This window comes from Trachypithecus francoisi, unplaced genomic scaffold (assembly GCF_009764315.1).
Source record: "Trachypithecus francoisi isolate TF-2019V2 unplaced genomic scaffold, Tfra_2.0 Lachesis_group0, whole genome shotgun sequence".
Classification (NCBI taxonomy): Eukaryota; Metazoa; Chordata; class Mammalia; order Primates; family Cercopithecidae; genus Trachypithecus; species Trachypithecus francoisi.
The window spans coordinates 38,332,896-38,346,614 of NW_022681453.1; the positions used below are offsets into that span (position 1 = coordinate 38,332,896).

At 37.5% G+C, this 13,719-nt stretch overlaps 1 protein-coding gene across 15 annotated transcripts in view; it reads left to right on the plus strand.

The window, feature by feature from the left end:
* MITF (melanocyte inducing transcription factor) overlaps positions 1-13,719 on the plus strand; it is a 223,421-nt gene that overhangs the window by 116,781 nt on the left and 92,921 nt on the right. For 2 of the 15 annotated variants that reach the window (XM_033210415.1, XM_033210417.1), the window contains exon 1: positions 9,736-9,853. The exons of 12 other annotated variants lie outside the window; for them this stretch is intronic. In XM_033210415.1, the coding sequence (XP_033066306.1) occupies positions 9,798-9,853 (56 nt within the window). In that variant the 5' untranslated portion in view covers positions 9,736-9,797. Of the gene's footprint in view, positions 1-9,735; positions 9,854-13,719 lie in introns of those variants that run through there. One more of the 15 variants, XM_033210416.1, reaches the window with a different exon arrangement.

Below are 13,719 nucleotides of genomic sequence, written 5' to 3' on the forward strand. Positions count from 1 at the left end.
ATATTGTCTGGACCGGCGGGTGTCTGAGGTCTGAGCTGTATTGTGAACAAAGGGCAAGTGTTGAGAGGTTGAAGACGTATTAGCATCAACCAGAGACTTTCCTTAGATGGAAGAAATTTGAAAAGGCCCTTCTCACTGTGTGATTCCATGGTAAGTTAATGTGAAGTCTGTGCATTTTGATTTGAGATCATCTCGTATCCCACACTTTGGGAACCTTTGCTCAAGATTTACCATGTTTCTCAAAGGAATTCTATCATTTTCCCCCAAATTTCCAAAGACCTTGTTTCCCCTAGAAAGCCTTTTTGAATAATTATTTCCTTTTTTGAGGACTTTCTTCTATTAACAAATATAAATTGTGTTGATATGTTGGGTTACTTTTTTTTTCTTCCTTGTAATTTCATATTTGCTTAGTCTCTTTTCTAACTAGATTAAGTTATTTGAGGACAAACATTGTTTCTTTCTAGTAAATTCCATTAATTGAATTCATGCTTGGTATAAAAATTCAGGGAAGTCTGCTTCATTCTCTGTTTTTTTTGTGTGTTTTTTGTTTTGTTTTGTTTTTGTTTTTTTAAGTCAGATCATCGTTAGAGGTGGCCAAGAGAAGTCATTATGGTCAATTAATTAATCATTTAACCTATTGATGAATAGTTATTGAGTGCCTTCTCTGTGCCTGGAATTGTATGTGGTGAAAGAATGAAGTAGTGACCTAAACAGACATGGTTCATACCTTTATGGAATTTAGAATCTAGTGTGGGGTACAGACAAGTAAAGAGGCAACTCCAGTGCAAGGTTCTAATTTTAGAATTAGTTTGCTTTTGTGCTCATTGGGTAGATTACAAAAACTTGGAACAGAGAACCATAGAGAGGAAAGTGTGGGCTCTGGAGTTTCCAACTCCAGATCTGTGGCATATTAACCTCTTGATTTTGCACAAGATACTCATATCTCAATCCCTGCCCCTCAGGTTCTTTCTTTAAATAAAAAAGATTTGTTTAATAATAAACATGAGGTATGATATGCAAATATGAGATACAGTTGTCAGTGTGACAATATGATAAAGAATTCTCCATGTCTCTTCTCTCCTCCCTTCTCTTTTTTCACATAAGGCAGAGACGTGATCTCATGGGTTTATTTTTTTTTCTCGAATTTTCACATTTCTTTCCCAACACGCTAATAAATGAAAATGCAGTGATCTAGATCAAGTGTAGAAACTAAACATCTTTGTTAATGGGAATATCATTGTAGGTGGTGTTTAAAGGTTGCAAATGCATGCAATTTTCACGTTGTCTGTTTAAATTAATAAATAATTTGAGCATTCAGTGTTACCCCAAAACATTTTTCTCTTAATAATCATGATATATCACTTATGCATCTTAAGCCTATTGAACAGTGCCTGGGACATAGTAGGTGCTCAATAAATATTTGTTTAGTGAATGAATGGATTTTAATAATTTTGACTCTTCCTTCTTTTATTCATGGTTTTGTTAACATCCTTTAAAAAGGAACCAATATTGCTTGATATTAGGAGCAAGATAAGCTTGAATTAGGGTTTATATTATTCTCTATATCTATATTACCAGCCTTACCTGTTGTATCTGGCATGTAATTAATATGTAGTAAATGTTAAGGGGAGAATTTAGTAGCTTTGTAGGCATTTTTTTTTTAAGAACACATGACAATTTTTTAAGTAAGGATTTGATTTGTCTTTTATATTATTTCATGGTAATATTCATTGGAATTACACAGACTATTAATTTAAAATATTGGTTATTTGAATATTTTACTATCAACATTAATATATACTTTGATTATAGGTAAGACTCCCTAGAGTGTCAATTAGATGCAGAAAGCTAATGTGTATTGAGTTTATTATGATTGATTAGAGTTTATTATGATTAATCAACAGACAGGAAGGATTTTTGTGCAAATATTATTTTTCTCAATTTAAATCCTGTTTGCTCAGCATAGCTGTAACAGGATGTCATTAGTATGAGAGTAAGTTTTGAGATGCTTTAAAAGTTTGGGAAATTTGACTGTTAGCAAAAATTTAACATAAGATGATTTATTTAGCATAAGGAGGTTTGAGTTTTTATAGTTTTACTTATTTAAATACATGACATCCTGCGTGACTCCTGGGTATGTTTACATAGAAAAAATATACAGGAAGGGGAGCATCACACACCGGGGCCTATTGTGGGGAGAGGGGGGGTAAGGGATAGCATTAGGAAATATACCTAATGTAAATGACGAGTTAATGGGTGCAGCACGCCAACATGGCACATGTATTCATATGTAACAAACCTGCACGTTGTGCACATGTACCCTGGAACTTAAAGTATAATTTAAAAAAAAAGAAAAAATATAAATTAAAATTATAATTTACACACTGAATCAGAGCAGAAGGTTTCCTGGACTAGAATTTGGTTTGTAGCTAAGACAACCACTGAAAAGACATAGTTTGTTGTCTACTATCAGAAGTTACAGATAGCACCAATATTTAGTCTTTAGCTATGCACTGTGAATATATTATTCACAAATTTATCTATACCTTTCCTGAACTTACATGTATTTTGAATCTGTACTACCTCTGAAGATATCAAAATTCAAAACTACCTTAAGCATTGTCTCTAAATAATAACTTTTATTTGCCCTAGAATTTAAAGTTCTTTAAGGCTCTAAGGGCTGACTTTTCATTACCTAACAATGTTTTGAAATAGAGTCCTCGTCCCTTGTGTCACATTGAGTGCCATTTTTCCTGTAACATGTTAAGTACTTTTCATACTTTATCTCATTCAATCATAATATTAATCTATGAAGTAGGTATTATTAATATTCCCATCTTATAGATGCAGATCTTGAGATTCATAAGTTGAATGCCTTACCCAGAATAAAGCTAGGATACGAAGAGTGGTGTGTGTGTCTGCATTGTATCGCCACACTATCCTGTCTCCAATTGGATAAATGGTGCCATGTTTATATCCATAGGAGGGACACATTTATTAAATAGTAGACCTCTCAGAAGTTTGCTGCCCACAGGTTGAAACCACTGCCCTGGATCCTTACCACATCTTATACAAATTGGAGTTTTGCACATCAGTGAGCTCCATACCACCTTCCACAATGGCATCGTTGTCTGCGAGAAACAGTGTCTCTCTACCTTCTGCTCACTCTTTGGAATGCTAACATTTAATTTATATGAATAGACTACAAAATCTAGATGACAGAATATCCCTGTCTTCTTTATCTCAGTCCCTTCTTCTAGCTGCTCCTTTGACCAGAAAGGATTTAGATGGTCCATGGAACTGCTGATGTCCTGGGATCTCCTAATGAGATGGAATCAAGGGAAGGGTGGGTTCATCTCAGCAGCTATGGGCTTAGCTAAGGTGGTCTATGGAGGCCACTTCTACAGCTGAATTGCATGTTGCTTTAAAATATTATAATGTCTTGACTCCTGCTTGGAAGAAGAAAGAAACTGATGTTGTAGATGAAGATGATGGTGATGCACTCTCCTGTTTCAATCCACAACACCCCTAAAAGATAGGTGGAGATATTCATATTCTTATTGTCCTTCAATATTTCGTAACTTAAAAAAGTTACTAACAGTAAAATATATGTCCACATTTTTCTTTTTAAATGAGTAAAGAGTTAATCCATAAATAGAGCTTAAAACTCCATGATTTTCAGGTCCCGATGTAGAGATTTTATTTATTGTAAAGTCATCTTGTGAATAACTTTGCCCCCCACACTGGCGACGGCCTTATCTTTTCCTGTTTACTTACCTTGATAAGATAGTAAATTGCGTTTTTACTAAATTTCTCATTTAAAAATATTATCAGAGCAGCATAATCTCATCAGTGTGTTCTCTCCAACTTTTTGTTGTCTCACCTACTCTGTTTATATTCTAGACTGTAGTTTTCTTATTGCAAATACTGGTTGCCATTTATAGATAACAAAGGAAAGCCTCTAAATAACCTTTAATGCGGGAACAAGTATTTATTTTGAAATGAACACTGAGAGAATATCAAAGAGTTTAAGGTAAGGGATTAATCTGTTGTATTGATTATTATATTAATTGAAAGAGTCAAGCTAATATTTTATGTATTTTTGTTTGTTAACTGTTTAAAAATTCACTTTAGGCAGAATTTGAGATGCCTCTTTGTAGATTATATTTTTATCCTCTGGACAGATTCTTTGAAACAGTTTTTAAAAACATTTAATTTTTCCTTCTGAGTGTTTGTATAAACATCTTAACAGTTATTTAATAATGTTGGACTGCATCCCAATCAGGTTTACGTGGGGTCATCTTAGTCTCTTATTTTCCTTTTCAACCTTGAAGGGCTTCCTTGGTTTCCAGGGACAATGAGCTGTCTTTGAGAGGATGCTGTAATATCACTGTTACAGGCAGATCTGTTCTTGGTAGGAGAAAAAAATAGAAACAGGATGAAAGAGATAAACGTGAGTGAGTGCTACTGCACAGTTATTTCTGCAAGTAGGTAGTCATTAAAAATTTTCTTCAGTCATGCTGTAATGGTTTCAAATTAGAGCTGCTGGACCAGTTCCTTGCAAATTTGTACCCCAATACTTTATCCATGTAAGTAACTTGTGCTCAGCCTTTACAAGCTTGCAAATAAAGAGTATACAGTTGTATATCCCATTTATACCTATTGACTTTCTTCATAATTAATTAAATGCTACCCTGAAATTATACTTCATAGATCCTTCCTTATCTGACCTTTTTTCATTTTTGTCAGTCATTCATCCATTCTTCTTTCCTTCTATCCATCCATCTGTCCATCCATCCAGCAAATATTTGAGTACTTACTATGTGCCAGGCACTGAGAAAAAGGTAAGTACAAGGAACCTGTCCTTAAGAACACAGGACAAATAGATAAATAAAAGGATTACAAGTTGGATTAAGTGCTATAAAAGAAAGAAGCTTGCTTCAAGAGCACAAAACAAAAGTAGATGTTTCTGCTTTAGGAAGGATGGTCTGGGAAGACTTCTCTGAGGAAGAAATGTAAGACCTGCAAAACTTCATCTGCCAGGTCAAGAGGGGCCAGGCCAGGGAAGGAGTTGCAGTGGAGGGAGAAGAGGGCTCTAGCATTCTGTCCTCCCTACACCTTCTTCCCATTGGCATGTGCGTGTGAGTCTTGGGTTTCTCTGGAATGAACCCCTGGAAAGCAGAGCCTCTTGCATCTTCATCCTTGTCTTCCCCATGGCACTGAGAACAATGCCTCTCACACACATGCTGGGAAAACTAATAAATGTTTGGATTAAAGGGCCTTTCGGTGACATCTGAGTTTTCCCAGAACATGAGTGTGATGCCATGTGGAGAAAAGAGATGTGTGTGTTACCATTGAGAGTACTTTGTGAGTTTCATTACTACGTTGATGAAACTCTTTAATTACCCCACAATAAGGCTTTCATTGAACATTCCACATGGATATTTTACAGAATTAAAATGTATGAGTAACTTCTTTATTCAACAAATAAAAGGAGCTTCCATTCTTGAGTATTTTCCTGCCACTCTTAAGAGACCATTTACATAGATAATATTATATATAGCTATATATATTATAATGTTATATTAGTGGTTTCTAGACTTGACTTCACTTTAGACCTCTATGAGAATCAGTTTTTAAAAACACAGAATTCCAAATCATACCCCTGCAGAATCTCACTCACTCATTTGTTTGGGGAAAGATCCTTGACCTTTATGTTTCTTAAATATCCTGTATTTATTTTAAGGAGGTAGGGTAAGGAGAAGGCTCCTCAAGTGCTTCTGATAGGAAGACAGGTTTGGGAACCATTGGCTGGGATCATAATGAAACATTCCGAGACCAAGTAGATGCTTCTTAAATTGTGTGTAGTTCATGGGCCAATATAGGACCCGGCACATAGTAAGCTCTCAAGTGTTAGCTGTAGTGGGACTGGTGAGTGAAGTATGAGTTTACTGAAAAGAACAATGACTATCAAAAGAAAGAATATAAGAAAATATGGTGTGGTTGGGGTGGGCAATAAAACATTTAATGCCTAAATAAAATAAGAAGAATTCTGAGCTGTGATAAAACAGTAGCATTACTTTTCTTCAGCTAAGTCTTGGACAGGATAACAAGTAAAATCCCTTATCTCTTTTCTAACCCATTCAAAGTAGTGATTGAATTTTTCCTTCCAAAAAGATTCTGAAACCCAGTTTAGCTTCCAAGGAAAAAGTTGGCTGTCACTTGGATGGTTCATTATTTTAAATCCCATTTTAGTTAAGGTTCAGCTTTTAAAGGGTCAGTAAGAATTCTGATGACTGTAGTTGATATCCTGCAATTTAGGACAAAGAGTGGTATTATTATTTCAGAAGCATTGGAATACAGGTGATGTTTTTATTCTGCATTCTGTGCTCAGTTTTTTTGATCTATTTTTTCCTCCCCAACTCCACTACAAATTCTTAGTCTGTGTTTAAACTTAGGATTTGGGTAACTCTCTCTTTCTCTCTTTTCCTCTGTGTGTGTGTGTGTGTGTGTGTTCATATGCATACATATATGTATACAAACTCAGGAAACACATCTGAGTAGTATAGATGTACCCAAGACAGTTGCTTACACATTACATTGATTCATTTTAAAGATATTCATCAAGCCATGGACTGTTTATTCTACCAGGTTCTAGGGATACAACATTAAACCAAACGGACATGGTTCTTGATATCCAGAAGACATGCATTTGTTAATTTGGGTGATGACTTGAGGGGTGGTATTATAGTGCTGGGAAATGCAAGTAACATTTCATGAATTTTGTATATGGTGGCATGTGTTCATATTTAAGTCAATCTTTGGTCCATTTGCTGGTGGACATTTCATTGCTGTATCCAAGAAGATTCCCTTAGAACTGTAGTGTAAGCTAGATCTTTCTAAAGTACTGATGTAAATTGTCAATAGAAATATTTCTTGAGGTGGTAGATTGTCCAACATAAAAAGTCAGGTGATGTTATTGGCTGATCCTGCCAGGGGAACATTTGGCACCACATTTTGTCCCCTTCAGGAATGGCTGGAACTGATACCATTGGTTTCGGGATCAACATTTGAGAACTCATGGAGGGTACAGGTTTTCCCTGTGTGTAAGCATGTGATAAATCAGAGTTTCAGTTCTAAAATGTACCCAAGTGCCTTGTAACTTTACTTAGCTATAAATAGTGCCTAAGGTGAGAGAGAGAATCTGTCCTGAACTTTTATTTATTTTATTTCATTAACATTTATTTTTAAGAGATGGGGTCTCACTCTGTTGCCCAGGCTGGTCTTGAACTCCTGGGCTTAAGTAAACCTCCCACCTCACCCTCCCAAGTAGCTAGGACTACAGGCATCTGCCACCATCCCTGGCTTGATTTTTTTAGAAAATAATCCCTTAAAGTTTCTGATATGGTTATTCCCTATCTTTTCTTTATTTCTTGCTCTTCTACTTTCTTGATTTTTCATTTGTTTTTTTCACTCTGTGTCATTTCCCTTGGTTCTCTGGATTGGTCAATATTAATCCAGGACAGGTAGCACTAACCATGATTGTAATTGTAAGAGGTTTTTTAAAAATTGAGCATTTGTTATGCATCAGAGACAATGCTGAACACATTATTTGTTATCTCTTTCAGTTCTAACAGTAACCTATGGGTAGTCACTTATTTCTTCTTTCTCAGGTGAAAGAACTGGGGCCCAGAAAGTTTAGTAAATTTGTACAAAGTCATAGAATTAGTGAGTGGTGAGATTTGAACCTGGATAAGTAAACATCAGAATCCATGTTCTTGATTTCCATGCCAAACTGTGCCAGAGGCAGGAAAAGAGAGGTGGGATAGGTTAGTAAGAGAAATAGGGTAACATCTTAATCATCTGTTTACCCCAGAACCCGGCACAGTACCTGGCATGTAGAAAGTGCTCAATGACTGCTGTTGATGAATTTTCTCCTCTAATCCAATTTACTGGTCCTTAGTTTTACGAGCAGTTTGCCCGCTCTTCTCCACTTTGCACATCCCCCCTTCCCATGAGCTACCATCACCTCCTATCAGGACTATTGCAGTAGCTAACTCTGCCAGTCTTCCAGTTGGCTGTCAACATAGCAGCCAGGGAGACCTTTCTAAAAACTCAAGTCTGAGCTCATCACTCCCCTGCTTGCCATCTCTCAGTGGTTTCTTGTTCATCTTGAAACAGAATCAGTGACCTTTCCCTGGGCTACCAGATCCTTCATGGTCTGGCCCTGGTCACTGTGTAGGTCTCACGGGCACCATGCTTTTCCCTCATACTATGTCCTTCAGCGATAGTGAGTCTGCCTGCCAACTTTCCACCTCATAGTTTTTACATATGTTGTTACTGCTGCCTGGAAAGCTTTTCTTCTATACTCCTCCTCTCCCCAACTCAGATCTCAGACCAGAAGTCCCTGCCTAAGGAAAGCCTTTTCTGGCTCTTAAATTTTAACTTTTTCACCTCTCTGCAGCAGTTATGACATTTTTCATTATATATTATGTGATTAATATGTGTTTCCCACTAGACTGTAAACTCCACAAATTTACACAATGCCTGGGACACAGTTGGTGTTCCGTAAATATTTATTGAAAAAAAGAAAGAAAGAATGAATAAAATGAGCAGAGAATAAACAGAACCAGAAATAGTTTGGCTGAGACTCCTGGCTAGATATTTCTTAGTTTTACAGGGAAGTTAAAAAAAAAAAAAAGATAATTTCATTATGTCATGTAATTTGAGTTTGATTATGGCTGAAAGAGGTTGCATTATTTTCCAACCATTTACTCTGGAGATAAATGTAGGCACAGAGAGGTGAAGTAACTTGCCCAGTGTATGCAGCTAGTCAGTGTCAGATGTCTTTGTTATGACCTTTGAATTGTGTGTAGGGAGAAACATACATACAATATTTTCATAACTCTGTAGGGCATCTTTGGTGCACTGCGTCCTGTAGGAGCTCCATAAATATTTGACAATATTGATGTTGTCATGTCTGCATTTTAAAGTGTTTTTGAGAACATGTATTGCGGTTTTTTCTTCTTGTATACCAATGTGTTCAGAATTAGATTGGATGACAATCTTAAGAATCCACAGTTTATGGCCTAACAAGTTGTGTGTCCTGAAAGATGGTGGCCATAATTAGAAGCAGTTTGTGTTTTACTTCCACCAGAACCGGGCAAGGACAACCCTCCTAATATTCTTGGGGTCTGAGGGTAAGGAATGCTGTTTTGGATCTCTAGCCTGTCAGCAAGAAGGGCATATTCAATTATCAAGCTCCAAAAATGCCTGCGCACAGATGCAAAACACCTAGAGCTGTGTGATGAGTTGATGCCCGAGATCTCCCAGACTGAGAGGGCACACAAGCAGTTCCACAGTCCTCCTTCTTAGATTCTGTGACTCCAGTAAGTGTTAACAATTCACTGGTATGTGAAATTACCTCTCCTTTTAAGTTCTCTAATAATGTGCAGTCTCTGCAAGCCTCAGCCAGTACCCGAGCTGGGTAAGGCCAAATAAGCTTCCCGAGGTGCTTGCCTGGCTGCTGGGCTGCCTCCCTGGCTGTGCCTGGGTACTTGAGTAGCCCCCTTTGTGGTGTGAGGCAGCATTTTTGTCCTGCAGGTACAGTAGGTACTGGATTAAACAGGTCTGCTGTTGCAGACAGACACCAGGCACCGTTCTAGCACAGAGCTGTGTTTGGATTGGAGTTTCCAGGGCCTTATCAGGAGCCACCCCTAGTGACACAGCCAGTGCCAGAACTAACTTTGACTTTCACTCTTCGCCAAGGGCTTGCAGAACACCTTAAAGGAAAAAAGATGGAGGCGCTTAGAGTTCAGATGTTCATGCCATGCTCCTTTGAAAGCTTATATCTGTAAGTGAAGTTTTATTCTGAAAATAATCCCGGGACCACTTAAGAGGAGCAGTTTTTTTCCTTTTTAAGGGGGAGGATAGAGGACGAGAAGGTTTTATTGGGAGTTAAAAATACTGAAGCTGTTACTTCTGACTGGCTTTAATCAGCTTCAGCTGTAACCTCTGGTAGGTGGCTATGACAAGGATAACAACTAATTTGGGGGTGGGTGTGGTAGTGATAGATAGAAATGCTAACCCAATATCTTTGCCCTCTCCTTTAAAACTGAATGCTAGTCTTAAGTTAATAATGACAGAAATACCCTGACTGCTTGAAAAAGCTGAGTTAGAGCAGAGCTTGATTTATGATTGCAAGATAGACTGCAGCCCAGCTTTGTTATGAATAAAACAGGATTTTCTTCAGGAAAACAGTGTGCTTCATACAGTAGTATCATTTGTCAAAACTCTCCCATTGGAAACACTTCGAATTTTTGGTTTTTCCCCCACCGACCTTTTTTTTCTTCCCCCCACCCGACTGTGGAATGGTAACAGTTGCATTAATGAACATCCTCTTTGCATTCTTGTATATTGATTTTTTTTTCTCTTGGAGGGGGAAACAGACATCCACATATCAGAATTGTCTGCCTGGCATATAAATGTAGAACAAGTTTAAAAAAATGGCAATTTCAAAGAAATATTAAAATGGAGAAAAACTAAACAGAGGATAGTTCCCCCCACCTCCTTTAACATTTACTTTCACTGTTAGGTGATAAGATTTGAAAACAATACTGAAAGCTGTGTCCCCAAGTGAATAGGCATTCAAGCAAATCAACTTATGCAAAAGCCACCTCTGGAGCTTAATAATTATTTACTGAACGTTCCTGGGTCATGGGAGAGGTTCTGATTAAGTCAGAAAGGCATTATGTTCAGCAGCTTGTGAAGGTGTGTTTAAAGACAGCAAGAATAATGGAAAAATACTAGATGTAACAGATCTATTTTTAGAATTTGATTCTTAAATATATATATATATATATATTTACCATAAGTTTAAGTGTGGGTTAAAGTTCATCATTTTCAGTGGATACATCTTTAAAAGGTCTTATAAAAGGTAGTTTTAAAAATGATTTCTAATTTCTCGAGCTCCTATTTCTGCTGTAGTTTGTTTTAATGGATACTTTAGATTTTTTTCATTCTTTATGTCATTATAACAGCTTAATTACTCATCTCTACAAAATGTTAGAGCATTTTATGAACTAAGTATATGTAATTATGTGTTTAAAATGTCACTATACTAGAAATGTTATAAATGTTTGCCTTATAAATGAGATGCTAGCTGGGGCAATGATGTCTATTCTTTGTGATTCATTCTCTACAAGAATATACTCTATAACTTACTAATTTTTTTAATATTAATAATGAATGGCATGAACAAATGAAACTTGCTATTCTGATGCAACGTAAGAACAGTAGTAATGTCAAACCTGAATTTACAGCCAAATTAATTCTTAATTTTGAATTTCATTTTTTTAGTTAACTAATGTGTTTGTCATAAGAGCATGCTTCCCTTATACACTCTCAGAATGAAATTCTTCACAAACATGTTTGACAAAACTTGTTCACTGAGTTATTGCCCATTAACTTTTCTGTGCGTGTTCTTTTAGGAGGGCACACACTGTTAATTAATTGCTTTGTATTTCCCTCTAGGAAAGAAAAGGAACATGATAGCAGAAGGCAGCATTCTAGAATTTTGGCTCCCTAGAAAGTAACTTGTCAGCTTTGACTAATTTTTAGATATTGACATATTCAGAGGATACCATTTCAGGAATTAAAACAGACTTAGAAGAATTCATTGCCTAACTTTCACTCATTGTCCACATAGTTTGTGGGAACCATGCTAAGTTTTGTACTTGTATTAACACATTTAATTTTCACAACTGCTCTATGAAGAAGATACTTCTTTCTACCCCCATTTTGCAGCTGAGAAAACTGAGGCTTGGATAGGTGAAAAACCATGCCCAAGTCATACAGCTAAGAAATGACAGGACTAGGAATTTGATCCAGGGATCTTGTCTCCAGGGCTTAGTGCTATTATCTGTTGTGGTCTGTGGATTTTCACTTAAGATACTAAATGAATCAATATTTCTTCCTCTAGCGGGTTTCTCCTATCCCCAGATTTCTGAATTACCAAACTATAACTCATTTGAGCTTTTGAGGGGCCATGATTGGTCCTGATGCCATGGTTTTTGTCTATCAGGTGTATTTCCCTGAGTCCAATTCACTATTGATTATAAGACAGCCATTGGCTGGGCATGGTGGCTCATGCCTGTAATCCCAGCACTTTGGGAGGCCAAGGCAGGTGGATCACGAGGTCAGGAGTTCGAGATCAGCCTTGCCAACATGGTGAAACCCCGTCTCTACTGAAAATACAAAAATTAGCTGGGCATGGTGGCACGTGCCTATAATCCCAGCTACTCGGGGGGCTGAGAAAGGAGAATTGCTTGAACCTGGGAGGTGGAGGCTGCAGTAAGCTGAGATTGCACCACTGTACTCCAGTCTGAGCGACAGAGGCAAGACTCCATCTCAAAAAAAAAAAAAAGAAAAAAGAAAAAAAAGACAGCTATTTGGGGGAGAAAGAAACTCTACTAAAATATATTCATTGATTATATGATCTCTTCTGACTTGGGAAATCTTAACATGTGGAGGGAAAATTCCTCTTAGAATTAAGGAACTGCAGTAGATCCCTAGAGCCCAGAGTTCTCCATCTCTGGATGATTCAAGCAAATGGTTTGAATAAGGGTGCACCAACTCTAAGGTTCTAGTATTATTTGATTCTATGAGGTAGAGTATTTGTTAGAAGATAGACACCAACTTTACCCACTGAACAAATATTTATTTTGTTCTACTATGTGCTGGGGAAACAATATGTGAATAAAACGTGTAATAAAATTGTAATCTCTGCCCCTCTGGAGCAGATTGGATCAGGTTATGAAGCACCAGGCACATACCAGTTTCATACCTGAATCTGGCCCTCATTCTCATGGTTCAGGATGGCTTCTGAAGCTCCAGCCAGTGCAGCCAGATTACAGGAGACATGGCAGCAGAGGGTTTAGAGAAGGGGATCATTTGAAGGAGATTTTCTGCAGCTGATTCTGATACTCAGCCATGTTTGGAAATGAATACTGAAACATTCAAGATCACCTGTTTGTTGAGTAGGTGAGCTGGGACATGAGCCCACATACATCTCTCATTCTTAGGCCACAACACTTTCCTCCATGTCTGACAAGATTCACATTCTATTCCCCACCTCCAGTCAGCCTGACCAGAGGTCTGAAAAGCCCTTCTGATACTGAATTCAGTGTTTTCAATGGAATCAAATGGGAAGGACTACTCACTCCTGCCAAATGGGCTATGACACCACCCAAAAACATCTCTCCATAAACTGCCCATGGCTTTTTGTGGGTACAGCACAACTGCTTTGTCATAAACAAAAGGAACCGATAGGCTGAATCTATAGGAACTGCCTCCCCCTCAGGAGGTACTATGAAGTGGGTCGTATGAAGCCCCTCCCCCTCGTATGACCGCTTCACAGCACCTCCCACCCCATGTCCTTCTCCAGCTGAGGATCCCACAGTCTCCTAAGATGTAAAATTTAAGTTATGTTGAAGTGGACTCTTATGTAGAACTCCAGAAAACAGTTTCGGTGGTGTTCTTGGGGTTGTCTTAGAAGACTCCTGAAGATCTTTGTTCTTTCCTATTTTTCTTCACCTAGAACCAGCATGGAGATGTATATATTTGATCTTTAATTTATGTTATGCTATAGTACAGTTGCCATAGTCAGTTGTATTTGAATTAATTAAAAAAAAAGCAAGAAAAAAAAAAAACCAGTCTGTT